This window comes from Cannabis sativa, chromosome 6 (genome assembly GCF_029168945.1).
Source record: "Cannabis sativa cultivar Pink pepper isolate KNU-18-1 chromosome 6, ASM2916894v1, whole genome shotgun sequence".
Lineage (NCBI taxonomy): Eukaryota > Viridiplantae > Streptophyta > Magnoliopsida > Rosales > Cannabaceae > Cannabis > Cannabis sativa.
Window position 1 is genome coordinate 68433129 of NC_083606.1, and position 16315 is coordinate 68449443.

The 16315-nt window shown below is 33.2% G+C and overlaps 2 protein-coding genes across 5 annotated transcripts; both read left to right on the top strand.

The window, feature by feature from the left end:
• The first annotated feature begins 5771 nt into the window (after positions 1-5771).
• LOC115724499 (probable ribosome-binding factor A, chloroplastic) lies at positions 5772-8347 on the top strand. 3 transcript variants are annotated; one of them, XM_030653790.2, is made up of 4 exons: positions 5947-6100; positions 6190-6566; positions 6998-7171; positions 7869-8347. In XM_030653790.2, the coding sequence occupies exons 2-4, from the start codon at positions 6207-6209 to the stop codon at positions 8013-8015; spliced, it is 681 nt and encodes a 226-aa protein (XP_030509650.2). In that variant the 5' UTR covers positions 5947-6100; positions 6190-6206; the 3' UTR covers positions 8016-8347. The 3 variants fall into 3 exon arrangements, with proteins under 3 accessions (XP_060973488.1, XP_030509650.2, XP_030509651.2); XM_030653791.2 differs by having other exon boundaries at positions 5960-6094; XM_061117505.1 differs by having other exon boundaries at positions 5772-6566.
• A 3150-nt stretch (positions 8348-11497) lies between these two features.
• LOC133038900 (uncharacterized) lies at positions 11498-13292 on the top strand. Of its 2 annotated transcripts, none has more exons than XM_061117506.1 (2): positions 11498-11653; positions 12634-13292. In XM_061117506.1, the coding sequence occupies exon 2, from the start codon at positions 12696-12698 to the stop codon at positions 13053-13055; it is 360 nt and encodes a 119-aa protein (XP_060973489.1). In that variant the 5' UTR covers positions 11498-11653; positions 12634-12695; the 3' UTR covers positions 13056-13292. The 2 variants fall into 2 exon arrangements, with proteins under 2 accessions (XP_060973489.1, XP_060973490.1); XM_061117507.1 differs by having other exon boundaries at positions 11526-11653; positions 12627-13292.
• Positions 13293-16315: the final 3023 nt, after the last annotated feature.

Below are 16315 nucleotides of genomic sequence, written 5' to 3' on the forward strand. Positions count from 1 at the left end.
AGGTCCAGTATGTATTGGATTGGATTGGATCCATCTAATCTAAGAAAAAAATAATATAATTTCAATGTTAATTTTTATATATACATATAAATTTTACGTATAACAATATAAAATCTAATTGTTAATTCAAACTAAAAGAAAATACTAATTAGTTCGATTGAATGTTGGATGTATTGGATTTTTGAACACACTGTTTAGTCAAGAACAGTCATTATTTGTTTTGTGTGAGTTCTCTCTTTTTCAGTTCCTAATCCTCTCCCTTTCTTTACGTGGGTGATTTTTATTTATATGGTACGTTCTTTGATTGCACGGGCAACCTGTTGTTTACCTACTCTTCTGACGCGTGTCCTTTCTCTCTGTTCCTTCCATCTTGCTACGTGTCTGCTTTCTGGTCAACTGCTGTTTTTACTATTGCTCTCTCTTGGTCTGACGGTGTTGTATCCTTCTTTGAAGTGTTTATCTCTCTCTTTGTAGACTACATCTCTTTTCTCTGCCGCAATTCCTTTCCTTACTTGAGGCGGGTTGGGTCTTCTCCCGACGGAAGTATTTGTCCTTTACTAAGGCGTTATCTTGGTGTGTTACCTTATTATGTTCTAGGGACAAGTCTTCCGTCAGCCGGTCGGTCGGAGGACTCCCCTTGGGTCCTCCTCTTTAATATGTCCTGCGCCTGGCCCTTCCTCCTTCAGTAAACTTTGGCTTTAACCTTCCATCTCTCCTTTTCTATAATTTCCGTCGACGTTTATTTCCCTTTCTTGTCGTTAGTGCTTTTTGTTTGTATCTATCCTCTAGGGTTCTTATTGGGCCGCACAATATTGGACCTTTTTAATGTACCCGGACCTCGAGCTTTTGGGTACCCACCCATTCTGTTTGGGCCTTTTAATGCTTTTATTCTATTTTATTGGGTTTTTGCTTTGTGCCCATATTTTCTCCCCCAAACACACCTCATCCAACATCTAATCTTATCCAATTGGATATTTAAAAATAGCATCCGATCCGATCCAATCACAAATTAGATATCCAATGTTTAGCGGTCGGTTGTAATTGGATTGGATAATTTATGTACACCCCTTATGGTTAGTGACAGACACAAAATTTTTACTATGTAAAAGTTAATTGTGATAAAATATATATATACTTACACTAAACAAAAAATATAATTACTTTTAATAAATTTATTTAATTTTATAAAAATTTAATTATTATAAAATATATTTGTAGGTTTTTTTTGTTATTTTGTTCTTTAATTATTAAATAAAAAAAATTAAAAAAAAAAAGATTAAATTAAAACTCCATACAATTTTTATAAAAAATAAATTATAAATCTGCCTTACTGCAACAAATGAAACTATTAGTGTCCATATTTTTTACTTCAAAGTTTCATAAGAACTACATTTTTTTACTAAAATTTTTATTTAAATAGACCAACTCGGCCTCAACAATGTTAGCAACATCAAAAGGGAGATAAAACTCTAAATATATACGACCAATATATAAATGAAATACTCTAGCCATATAGTGAGCAACTCAATTGGCAGATCATTTGACAAAACGTAAAAAAGCACTATTAAAAGAAGCTAGAAGTTGTTTACGATCCTCAACGACACCATCAAAAGTGGATGACAAAATACTTAAATTTTTAGCAGCTTGTACTAATACCAGACAATCTGATTTGATAACATTAACACTCAAAAAATCTCGCTTTAACCACGAAACCACTTTCTTGAGAGCCATGGCTTTAGCAATCTCTAGACAAACACGCCCAAGCCGCAATCCTGAAATCCCAACCACGACCCAACCCTGGTGATTCTGAACAACCCCATTGAAACCATGCCTTCCCTCCTCGTCAAACAATGCAGCATCAATGCTTACCTTGAGTTTTTCATAACTTGGTTTAGTCCATAGCTCAGCCCAATCTGAGAGATACCAAGTACCAAACGAAGGAAACAAACTTCTTTCTTGAGCTTTCCTCCACTGATCAAGAACGAGCCAAATTGACAACGAACTCCACCTAACTTCTTTTACTCAAACTAAATTGCCCAAACTAACATCACCGCATGAACACTTTGCTCCTCACCTAGCCGTGAGAACAAGTGTAAGAACTAGTCCCCAAACAACCTTGCATCAACTGAGACTATAGCCAAACCCGTTACCTGCCAACAATTATGCGCAAAATTACAAGAAACTAAACAATGCAAAATTGATTCACCTGCCCCATGACACACCAAACACAATAGAGAAACATCCACATGTTTAGTCTTCAACTGAACTCTTGTCGACAAACACCCACTAACTGCTCTCCATACATAGTTTTTTGCCTTTGGGGGAAGTTCTAACTACCAAAACTTCTTCCAAAATGCCATAACCTCCTTGTCCACACTACCATCTGTATAAGCATATAACAAATTAAACATATTCTTTACTGTTGTTGTGTTAAAATTAGATACGCAAGTGCACGTAGTCACAAACAAGTAATACAGTGATAAGTAATGAGTATCGTCTCCACAGGGACTGTGAAAATAAAATTTCTATTGCAAAAATTAATTACCAAGCAACAAGCCTAAAAACTAAAATTAAATGATTAATGAATCAACTAAAGGAGTAAGAAAATAAGTAAATTAACTCAAAAGTAGATGCAAGATGAAAATAAAATTTAGTTGTAATCTTTTGAAATGTGAAAGGCTTGAACTATTGAATCCCCCTATGTTTAGCAAAAACTGTGCGTTTTTGCTGCAGCAAAAAGTTAGCAAATCTTTAGCAAAAATCCCAGGTTAACAAGAACTCCATTAAAGTGCACAAAACTCTTCCAAATTTTATGCAATCAATCCTTGGACCTGTTCAAACATATTCCTATGCCAAGCAAGCTCAAGAATACCATTTCAAGCATAGTTCTCAATTGTTACACAATGATATAACATATTCCTATGTTATTTCAAATCTAATCTAAAAAAAGATTAAGAACTTGTGTCATTCAAGCTAAGTCCATTACATTTAACCTTTCCAGAATTAAATATAACTCAATAATCAAGCTATTGGTGGCCAAACAATATCAAGAAATTAGCAATACACACACTTGAATGAACATGAGAATTTTTACTAAATATTTGCATAAGAAAATTACTCAACTAAACATAGGGTTCTTCAACAATTCAAACCATTAAAAAGTTTAGCTCATAGCTAACTTAAGAACCACCATTACAAGATAAAACTTAGACATAGAGTTTGAATGTTAAGTTAAAGAAATTAAAAGAGAGAAGAAAGAAATAGCAAACAATAATAGAGGATTTTTCCAAAAGGATGGATGTTGAATCTTGTTGTGCTTTCTCCTCTTTCCTCCTTCTTCTTCTTCTTCTTTCAATCTTCTTTTTTTTTTTCTGTGTAAAAATGGCAGCCAAGAGTTCCCTTTTCGTTCAGCCCCTCTTTTTTTCTCTAAATGGAGGCTCCCTTCTTTCTTCTCTCTCCTTAGGTTTTGTACCTTTTTGCCCCAAAATAAACCCTACACATGTCATGTAGATATCCTCTCCATGTAATAGCTCCAGCCACCACTCTTATATTGCCACGTCATCTCCACAAATGCCACCTCTTTTAATGAAATGCCAACTCACCCTTTTTCTAAGAAAATAAAACACATCAGCCACAAATCTGTTTGCTGCAGCAAAAACTTCACAGAATTTCAGCAAAATTAAGAACATGACTAACTTGCTATTTTCTTTGCCAATTTATGCACAAGAGTTATTGATTTTAACTAACAACTTCAAAATACACACAAAGACATAAATCACTGAAACTTTCACAAATTAAGAGACAAACATAATTTAAATGACACACAATTACATAAAAAAAATGCTTAAAGTGATATCAAATAACTCTTTACTCAAGAGTTATCAACTGTATACGTGTCCAAAGATTCAAAACCCCAATACCAATAATTCTTAGAAACTAAATCAAAAAGGAAAACACCAAGAATATTGGTTGTTACTTCCTCTTCAAACAAGTCTTTGACAATTCTAACATTTCAAGCTTTCTCACCCACCACAAAAAAACTACTAACATGTTCCTTGGCCAAACCAGGATCCAAACTAGTTAGACTCAAAAATGAACCATTCGGTAGCCACAAATCATCAAAATAAGAGTCTCCTTCCCATTACCAATTCCCTTTTTTGCCCCCTTACAAACCAACTCTTTTACCTCAACAAGACTTCATCAAATATAACTTCGATTGCTACAAAGTCTTGTCGAAAGGAAGTTCCCATTTTTAAAATACCAAGCTATGTAGGCTCTAAAGATCAACGAATCAGGCTTGGTTAGAAACCTCCAAGCTTGTTTACCTAATATTTCTAGATTGAAATAATGAAGAGAATAAAAAACCCAACCCAACAACCTCTTTACTACACGCCATCCTCTCCTATCTCATCCACAAAATTCCTTGACTGGAATTCGTAGACGACTTCCACTAAAAGTTAGCCATAAGTTGTTATAACTCATGACATGTTCCTGTAAGCAAAAGGAAAATGTTCATAGCATAAGTTGAAAGATTTTGAGCCATATTACGAACCAAATCCTCCTTACCAACATGCGACAAGAGTTTACCATTCCAACTTTGTATACGCTTCCTCATCTTCTCTTTTAGAAAACATAATACAGTAGACTTGTTATGACCACTTGTACTTGGGAGACCCAAATACATACTATTCGCATCCAGCTTCATGTATATTCAAATAGCACTAACAACCTCCCAAAAGTAGTAGATTTAGTCAAATTAATCTTTTATCTTGACATAATATCAAAGCTATGTAAAATCTCCACACTTTTTGAGTCCCCCAATGTTAGCTTGGACAAGAAAATAGCTATCATCAACAAACAACATATGAGAAATTGGCGGAGCACCCCTAGCCACACGACACCCTTTTATTAACTGATTCTACTCATACCTACGAAGTAATCCCAAGAAGCCTTCCACACAAATAAAAAACAAATAAGGGGACAAAGGGTCTCCCTGCCTAATTCCTTGAGAAGGAGCAATAGGCCCCATCCTATGACCGCCATGAACAACTTGATACCTCACCGTGAAAAAACAAGACGAAACCATTTTCACCCAGTATTGTGAAAAACTAAGTTTCTGAAGCATAACCCTTAGATAATTCCACTTTACCATATCATACGCTTCACTCATATCAAGCTTTAACGTCATAACTCCTTCCATCCTAAAAACCTTACGCTTCAAATAATAATATTATAAAAAATCAACCAACCCAGTATAAATGTACTTTTTGTGTCAAAAATTACCAATGGTAGCACCACTTTAAAACGATTGGCCATCACTTTAGAAACAATCTTGTAGACCACATGACACAAAGAGATTGGCTTTGAGTCCCCCATCTTCATAGTGTTCTTATTTTTTTGGAATAAGAACAATATTTGTATCGTTAATGCCAACTAGAAACTCACCTGAAGAGAAAACCTGTTAAACCAACCTTACCACATACGCCCCCTCAATATGCCAAAATTTCTGATAAAATCCTAAACTCATCCCATCAGGACCCAGAGCCTTCTTCGAATGCATTTTAAACAAGGCCCTACGAACTTCCCATTCCGAAATAGGTCGCACCAGATCATTATTTTGAGAAGCTGAAATCGAAACTTTAATATCATCAAACATGTTACCCCACTCGGTATTCAAGGCAGTAAAAAGACCTTGAAAATAGTCTTTTATTAACTGAGGAAGGCCATCATCCTTAGTAAACCAAGCTCCACTATCATTCTACAGCTTAGAAATATAATTTATCCTTTTACGAGCACTCCTTTCAAACCAAAATTGTTTCGACCTTTGCTTCAACAAAAAAAAAAAAAAAAAAAACTTCTTCAAAAAACAACTACAAAATAATTAAGAATTATATAACCAGATTAGTGGCAATAATCAGTAAATATTATTCTAATTTTTATATTATCTTAAAAATTAGAGAAGCAAAATCATATTAAGCAGAAGATAAAAGAAATCAAAGATAATTGAAGTGAGGAGTGAGGACCCAAATTTCATCACTTTCTCCTCCAAATTTCAACCCAAAATCACTCACTACACTCTTCTCTTCTCTTGCTGGTACTGGTGAGTTTCCAAAAATCTACTCTTTTTCTGGATAATGTTTTAATTTCTAATCATTTTCTATATTTACACCAAAAAAAATTCGCAAAAAGGTGAAATTTTTATAGCAATGTCACACCTGGTTCTCCACTATCCACCGCTCTCACCCTCTCAATATCGCCGTCATACTCCGTCATCACCACCATCGTCATCTTCGTCATTATCGTTATCCTTAAGTTTAACGGCGTGGAGTAAACCCACGAATCATGGGGTTCGTCTCAGTTCGCGGTCTTTATTAACGATAAGGTGTATGGCTAAGCCGAGGAGAGTGGCAATGGTGGCTAAGCAGATAAGAAGGGAACTCTCTGATATGCTTCTCACTGATACCACTTTACAATACGCAATTTTACCTGAAGCTGCTTTGGGAGCTGACCGTTATCTCTCTTCTCTTACCACCATTAGTGATGTTGAAGTTTCATCTGACTTGCAGGTACCTTTTTCTTTGCTGGGTTCTCTTTGGTTAGTATTGTTCTACTAGAATAATTTCAACATAAGTGGGAGTGAGAGTAGGAGCAAGTGTTTGGGGTAAATTATTGGGGTTTAAGGACTGGTATTGGTTCCCATTTGGGTTTTGGATTGTGTTTGTATATTTAGAAATGTAATATCTTATTTTAGAGAATGGTAGGGGTAGTATGTGAAATCATAGATACTTGTTTAGAGATTGCAATTTTGCTGATTTCTTGGTTTGAAGAGGTCTTGCTTTATTTATGGCATGATGCATGATGATTGAAGTTGTATTGAACTGTTGTTCAGTTATACTTGATGATGTTGGAGTTAATCAGGTAGAAAAAAAGGATTTGCTTTATATAAATTGAAGGAGGTCTATTTATGTGATTGTTTTCATTTTTTAAATGTATGTAGGTGGTTAAAGTTTATGTATCTGTTTTTGGGGATGAAAGAGGGAAGGAGGTTGCTCTTGCTGGGCTAAAGTCGAAAGCCAAATATGTTCGTGGTGAGTTGGGAAGGCGTATGAAGTTGCGATTGACTCCCGAAATTCGTTTCATAGAAGATGAGTCTTTAGAAAGAGGAAGCAGGGTGAGTTATAATCATATCTTTCTAATTGTGTCAATATGTTACAACTTCAACTAGAGAGCTTATGATTCATGTTCTTGAATTTAAAATACATGTTTGTTTTTGAACTTAGTACAAATTGCTTTAGGTCACTCATGAGCTCATTAAGGTTGGTATGAATTGGAGCAAAATGCTTGTATATAGATAGAGCTTGACAAGACTGTTCTGATAATTTGTTTGTAGGTCTGTTATGATATTGGGGTTTGGATTTTCATATGGAATTCTGTTAGTATGTTTCCGCTATGTTGGGTTTGCTGTGGTACGAAAATAAATTGATTTTAATCCTTGGTGAAAAAAAACTTCACCTTTATCCTTATTGTTCAAGAATTAGGTGTTGGCTGCCAATTTCTTTATATTAAGAGAAAATTCTATTTGCAATTAAGAGGTTTATAAAATTCTCTTTTATAAATTGCTGTCATTTTATCCAACTGCCCTTGCTCTCACAGCATTTCATACAAAATAATGTTTTGTTTTCTCAGTAGAAAGTTGCTATTTGCTGTAAGAGCTTTCTAAATCTCTCTTTTAGGTGTTCCATCTTACTTTCATTGTTTGCTAATCATTTTGTTCCTGGTCGAACTGCCATGGCCATGAAAAAAAGAAACTAGTTAAGCTTTGTCCGCTTTTTAGTGCCATGCTAATCGGTTAAAGTTGATTGTTTCAGGTGATAGCAATTTTAGATAAGATAAAAAATGAAAAGAATACTGCACAAAGTGAAGATGATGAGGAAATTGAATCATCTGATGCTCCTGAAGATGGCAGAGATTGGGAGAGTGATGATCCTGATGAAGATATTATTTACATAAAGTAGTTTCTTTTTCAACTCCGATTTACTCGTTTTGCTTGTTGAATTGAGGTGTAGCTCTGCTTGTTACAGGTTAGTTGTATTTCTAAAAATCACAATGATGTTACAACTACAAGCTTGTTATTTTTCATTTGTCGTCTATAGATTCGGTTATTTACTTTTCGCGCTACCTTTTTCTCTAGAAATAGATTGTGAAAAGGAAACAACTGAGAGCCTTATCATGGTTTTTGGATCACCATAAATATGTATTTGTTTTAACTTTGTTGTATATTTTTATATTACTTTTAGTACACAAATATTTATACTTGGATAAAAAAAAGGAAGTATTTGTCCTGAAAGCCTTTTCTTTTCATTGTTTTTCAATTGATGAGAGCTGATATTGAGATTGTTTCTGAACAATAATGTCTGCATAAACAAAGAATAGATAATTTCCACTATACTTTTTGTATTGAGCTCCATTAGGATAGATTCCTAATTGCTTTGGACTTATAGTTCATTCATTAGATTCTAAGTTCAGCATGTAATTGTTCCGAAGAAAATTACAAAATCACAATACCAGATGCACTCATTGACCTAAAGAAAATTACAAAATCACATATTCCAATCGAAAATGTTCCAGTTCGAATTGAAGTCCCAGAAGGACAATTAGCTAATGATTCTAAAGCATGCTTAAAACGTAGTAGACCAGTCAATTCTAAAGAAAAAAAATTCTCGAAAAAGAAAAGAGCAAATAATCAAGATGACCCTAATAAAGAGGCTAAAAATTTTGAGGAAGATGTTGATATAAACAAATTTCTTGAGGAGATTTAGGTACCTGAAAATATTAGAAATAATGAGATCTCAATAAATTATGTCAATACAAGAAAAGAATGGAGCCGACTCGAAGTAATTGTCGATAATATTTTTGCTTATAATGTAGCGCTAGAAATTGTAAATGAATACGAGGATCTTGAACCTAAATCTATCAAAGAATGTCAAAATAGAAAAGATTGACCAAAATAGAAAGAAGCAATTCAAGCAAAATTGAATTCACTTGCTAAACGCAAAGTATTTGGACCTATAGTCCAAACACCTAAAGGTGTGAAACCCGTTGGATACAAATGGGTATGTTTACGTAAAAGAAATGAGAAAAATGAAGTTGTGAGATACAAAGCAAGACTTGTAGCACAATGTTTTTCCCAAAGACCAGTTATTGATTATGAGGAGACATATTCTATTGTGGTGGATGCAATAATATTAAGATATTTTGTTAGCCTGGCTGTGAGTGAAAAACTCGATATGCGATTAATGGATGTAATCACAACTTATTTATATGGATCGCTAGATAGTGATATTTACATGAAGATCCCTGAAAGACTTAAGATGCCTGATGCATATAATTCAAGCAATCGAGAAATATGCTCAATTAAATTACAAAGATCACTGTTGATTAAAACAATCAGGACGCATGCGGTATAATCGACTCAGTGAATATTAAAGGAAGGATATAAAAATGATTATATTTGCCCATGTGTTTTTATAAAAAGTTTAAGTTGTGAGTTTGTTATCATTGTTGTTTATGTTGATGACTTGAATATTATTAGAACTCTTGAAAAACTTTCAAAAGCTGTGGAATATCTAAAGAAAGAGTTCGAAATGAAAGATTTAGGAAAAATAAAATTTTGTCTTGGTCTATAAATTAAGCATTTAAAATGTGAAATTTTCATTCATCAGTCAACTTATACTGAAAAAATTTTGAGAAGGTTTTATATGGATAAATCACACCCATTAAGTAGCCCAATGGTAGTTAGATCACTTGATGTGGAAAAAGATCATTTTCAGTCTAGAGAAGAACATGAAGAGCTCCTTGGTCCAGAAGTACCATATCTTAGTGCAATAGGAGCATTGATATATTTTGCTAATTGTACAAGACCTGATATAGCTTTCTCTGTCAATTTGTTAACAAGTTTTAGTTCTGCTCCAACATATAGACATTGGAAAGGGATTAAACACATACTTCGCTATCTCCAGGGTACTATTGATAAATGATTGTTCTATTCTAATAATTGTGGGTCACAACTTATTGGCTACGCATATTTATCTGATCCACATAAAGTTAGATCTCAAACTAGGAATTTGTTCACTTGTAGTGACACTGCTATATCTTAGCGATCAACAAAGCAAACTCTAGTGGCTACTTCCTCAAATCATGTTGAGATACTTGCAATTCACAAGACAAGTCAAGAATGTGTTTGATTAAGATCAATGACACAACATATTCAAGGAACATGTGGATTAATATCTAATAAAGAAGTACCAACAATCCTCTATGAAGATAATACTGCTTGCATCGCTCAACTTAAAAGAGGGTACATTAAAGAAGATAGAACCAAACATATTTCACCAAAATTCTTCTTTACACACAATCTTCAAGAAAATGGTGATTTCGATACTCAAAAAATTCGATCAAGTTATAATCTTGCAGACTTATTCACAAAATCATTACCAACATCAACTTTTGAGAAGATAGTTCACAAGATTGGAATGAGTCGATTAAAGGATCTCCATGAATGCCAAAATGAGTGGGAGTAATTTCATACTGCACTCTTTTTTCCTTGATCGAGTTTTGTCCCACTGGATTTTCTCGGCAAGGTTTTAATGAGGCAATTATTATGGACATCTAGGAGAGTGTTATAAATATTAATAATTATGTGGATGTCTAAATCTTTTATTTATTACCATCAATTGTAATCAATATTCTCCTTTTCTTATTAGTTTTCATTTTTCTTAGTTTCTTAATATTTGACTTTTATATATGTATAAATAGGAGATCTACCATTGGAATAAAACACTAAAAAAATTATCATCTCTTCTCTATTTTCTTTCTTTAAATTATAATATTTCATAATAAAGAATAATTTTTTTAAAATTATTTAAGTTTATATTTTTTAATAATAAAATGTACTTATTATTTTACGGATGCAAATAGAATTCTATAAATAAAAAAGGGTAAATTGCGGTATAAATACTTAATGTTTCAGATTTTATACACTTAAATACCTTATCTTTATTTTTAGATGCAAAAATACCCAATGTTACAATTGTCTTACATCTCTTACTACCACTTCCGTTAACTCATAAATATGGACACGTGGAGGGTCTAGATGTATTACATTTATTTTTTTATTTTAAAATTTAATATTCTTAATGTTAGAAACTAAATACCCTTTTTTTCACAAAAAAAAAAAAAAAGTTCTCATTATAATTTTTACACAGTATTGACATTTTAATTCGATAATGGTATAACATTTCTCTCATTTTTTTCTTGAAATATGTAACATTTAGTTTATGGTATTAAGAATATTAAATTTTAAAATAAAATAAATAAATACAATGCATCTGGACCTTTTATGTGTCTATATTTATGAGTTAACGAAAATAATAGTAACATATGTAAGAGAATTGTAACATTAAGTATTTTTACCACTAAAAATAAAAATAAAATATTTAAGTGTAGAAAATCTAAATCATATTTTTGCATTAATTTATATATAAAAAAAGTTAGCAATTTTAAGGTCGAACCAGCAGAAGTGACTACGGACGAGCCCTTTTCATCAATTTCTACCCAAATCTTAATCCAAAATCAGGCGACGCCCTCTCTTCTGGTTAGTTTCATTATCTCTTTTCCTCGTTTCTTTGGTGTATGAAATCATTGTTTTTGTTGGGTGAAGATAGTTCGGATTTTCCGTTTTAATTTCTAGTGATTTCCACGTTCGTGTTATCTATCACTAAACATGGAGAAGAATCAATTTTTGTATCTGATATGCATTCTATCTTTGTATTTTGAGGTTTCTTTCTCACTCTCTTTCCAATTCTTGTGTATATTTTCTTGATTTTTCTTTTTTGGTTTCACATTAATAATCAAGTGGTTTTTCAATTTTGAATGTTGGATTGAATTATGATGGGTGTTCGTGTATTCAGTTCTATGAAGTGTGTATTGCTCCAATTTTGGTGAAATTTTGGCTCTACTATGATGGTGATTAGTGATGCTAGCCAATAATGATGAAGGGTGTGCTTCTTTAATGGGTTTATGGAGTCTAAATTTTTCCAGATATATGTGAAACTTTGAACAATGATGTTGGTAAAGAGTGATGAATCCTTTGGTGCTGTTAATGATTGAAAATGTTAAGTCTGATCACTGTTTGAAATTTGAATGTTAAAGTCCCAAAATTTCTTTCAGTGGTTGTGGTTCTTTTTCCACCCTATTTGCTTTCCACCTATAGATTCTGTGAATTGGGGCAATCATGGTCCTTTTTTTTTGAAAGAGCCCAATCAGTCTTAGTTGTACAGATTGTGTTTTTTTTAGTGAGAATCAAATTTTCTGAGTGGGATAGTACTAGAGAAGGTTAATTGTGTACATTTCAAGTTTTATACTGGTGTTGAATTTGATGCAGAGCATCTTTAGTTGTCGTTTTAAGTCATTAAACTTCTCTGTTTTTGTTGTTTGCACCATATTTTCTTTCAGTTAAAACTTATTTTCGATTCTTTTTTTTAAGTGGTGAGGACAGAAGTTGTTATGTTGTTATATGAACTATGATATTGATACTAAGTTTATTTCACTAATCTGTGTGATTACAGACTACAGAGTACCCAACACAACAGTCACCTTGCTTGTAGTGTCTTAACTAGCTAGCTATTTCGATAAATATGTCAGAGCCATATGAGAAGGTGAAAGGAAATAGGCTAACTTTCAAAGGAGGAGATTTAGCTACTCGGAGCAAACCCATTAGCAAGACTAAGAATAAGAAAAAGAAAAAAGTTAAGCTAGATGCTCAAAATGTGGATGGCTCTGAGTCCAACGGTGTAGCGACTTCTGCTGCTGCTGCTGTCGATGGTTCAGGTGGAGCAAGCGAGTACACAATTGATGCAGCGAAGCGCATGAAGTATGACGAGCTGTTCCCTGTTGAAGCCAAGAAATTCAGTTACGATCCTAAAGCGAAGGTGAAGTCCATTGAGGATGCACTAGACGACCGTGTTAAGAAGAAGGCCGATCGTTACTGCAAATGATGTGATGTTCTCTTTGCCCCTTCAGACTAATTTTCTGCTCCATGGCATTTCCTTGTGTTGAAGATAATTTTAGTGATGAACATCGAGCCAATAGCATAACAAACAAGTGTTGTATGTAATTTTAATCACATTGGAGAAGGAGAATAGGATCAGTATGTGCATGTTTTTGCTACTTATATTTGCTGATTTAGTCATTTGAAAATATAATTAGACAAAGTATAATGTTGTTTAGATTCATGATGTGTTGCACTTGTTGAACCTTTTTCTCACTCTTTGACTTTCTCCTTGTTAACTGTTATAATTATTGAACATCTACTTTCAAAAACTTGAAGTAAATCTGTTTTTTTGTAGCTTAATAACAAGAGAAAATTATTTAAAGAAAAGGAGAAAAAAATATTGATAAAGGAAATGATTTTGCATTATTTCAAGTGTGGCAATCTATTATTAAAAAAGAATAATTTTATGCAAGAGAGAACTAAGTAAACACCAATTCAAGAAACCAAGAAACAAACAAGAGTTTCCAAATCAAATGCCACAACGCATAGATGGAACAACACTATACCTTACTAAGATAACATTAGATATAACTACAACAAAAAAATGTTATTAACAATAACATAAAAATGTTAAATTAGCAAGATAACTATATTCAATTTTCAACATTATAATATTCTTACATTTATAGTTGCAACACAATCATAAGTCTTTTTATAGTAGCATAGCGTAACTTTTGGTAATTTGAGTGACCAAATAGGATATTTTGCTAATAAATTTTTTTATTGTGATTATTTTTAAAATAACATTGCTACAAGGTACCATGTTTAATGTTAGATACATATTTAAATTATACACTTTTTACCCACAATAATATGTAATTAATTTTGACCATATAATTAAAAGTAATGTGGTCCTTACTTAAAAATAGGGGTGGGTAACATTTAATCTATTCCAATTGAACCGAATCGAACCGATTCAATCCAATTCATTACAAAAAAAAAAAAATGGGTATCTAATTACAATTGGATTGGATTGGATGCTAAAAGTTTGATTCTAATTGAATTGGATCGGTTATTGAATGCCAATCTCAAAATTCTATAAAAAAAAATGATAAAAGTCAATTACATTTATATATATTAAAATGTTTTTTATATTTATTTATATAAAAAAATATTAAAAAATATAATATATATTAATTATATTTTTATTGGATTTTCTTTTGTGTTGAATTTGCAACACTTGATTGTTTTGTGTATTTATTTTTATGATATTTTGTTCTATTTTATTATTTAGAAATGCCGTTGTTTTAATTATTTGAAACTTTTAGTTGCATTACATTGTAACGATAATATGTTTATGGAGTATTAAACTTATATAAAGAGTGGTATTTAATTTTTATGTATTTTTCTTTATATTTTTATGTTAATATTAAAATTTAAGTGTATAATTGAATATCCAATTAAAAAATTGATCCAATTTAATTAGTAATTGGATTGGATTTTAAGGTCTAATTGGATTGGATCGGATAAGCAAAAAAATGTTAGATTGGATTAGATGTTCATCCCTACATGATAGCATGTAATCAGTGTGTGTAATACACAATGATACAGCGTCTTGTAAATTGTTAACAATATTTTATAATAGTTATTAAATTATATTATTTGAGATATCCTACCTAATTATTTTAATAGCAATATGCTATTATAAGTGGATGGTGTTAATAAAACACATAATAAGAATGAGCATTACTATAAAAGTACTAATAGTGTTTAATATCACCTAGAAATAGGGCCTTACAGCTGGTTAGTGATCTTCCATACAAATTAATACATTAATTTATATTGATTGTACCATATTGAAAGTGCTAAATGTGTCATCATATTCCATATTGTAACATTAAGGCAGTGAATGAAAGTGCTGGGACCCCTGAAGGTATGGTTGTGGAAGGTCCTTCTCACCTACCACATTCTTCTGAAGTTAATATGGAGGCACCTCTTAATGACATAGCAGAGGAGTTGGTGGATTCTACTACAAAGGCCAATGTTAATGTACCAGGTGGTGATATTGAAGTCTTGCGTAGTAACTTTTTGGAGTCTATGTCACTGGAGCTTGAACCTGATTTTGAACTCACTGCAGAAGTGGTAAATACTGGTGTATTGGTGAGCTTTTTAGGTGGTAATGGTGTTTCCAGGTCTCGACTGAGAGATATTCTCACTCAGATCTGGAAGCTAAAAGGGTTTTGGAAAATCAAATCAATGAAACCAGGGGTGTGGGGAATTTTCTTTGATAAACAAGAGGACTGTAAGGCAATTCTCAGAAATAGACCATGGATAATCAATGGTAAACTGCTGATCATCAGAGAATGGCCTGAGGATGGGGATTGGTTTAATATGGATATGGGGAAGGCAGTTTTTTGGGTCATGGCTTCTGGTCTTCCAACTCCGTATCTCAACGCTGTTAATACTCGGACGATTGCCTCAAAAGCAGGGGTTTTTATTGGAAGTGATCTAGCAAATCAAAGGACCATCACAAGGAGGGGTTTCTTAAAGTTTCAAGTAGAGATCAACACCTCTTTCCAACTCATCTCTGGCTTTTTTCTTGACATAAAGAGAGGAAGAAAAGAGTGGATACAATTTCGATATTTCAAGCTACCAAAGCTATGTTACAATTGTGGCTACCTTGGCCATGATAAGAAAGCATGTTTCCGCTCAACCGCTTATGCGTATCCTCCCCAAGGTGAAGCGGTTCCTGCTTACGGACCTTGGATGAAGGCCGAGTCGGCGGTTTTTAGTTGCTTTAACACACGAAATCAACTTGAATTTTACAGACAAGATGGAGGCCGGACGGTATCTCCGGTGAGAACACCTGCTGAGCCTAGCCCGCAATCCAAAACTCAAGGAAAAAGACCCATCAAGAGCAGTGATGGGAGCCTGAACCTGCATCATACAGCTAGCAAACTAAAGAAGAAGGTAGTCAGGGTCAATGAGAAGGGTGCAGGTGCTGTTTTTGGAAAAAATTTGAAGGTTGTGGAGAGTCCAAGTATCAATCCGTTGGACAAAGGCAAGCAAGTTATGTGCTCTGGTGCAAAAGGACATGGAATACCTGGAAAGGAAAGGAAAGCAAGATCAGTCTCTCCTAGATCAATGCGAAGACATGCTCAAGGAAATAAAGGTACTTTAACTGATGATGATATTTTAAATAAGTATTCTTCTAGGTCTCCTCCTAATCTAGCAGATAATGGTATTCTTACAACCATTATGGTC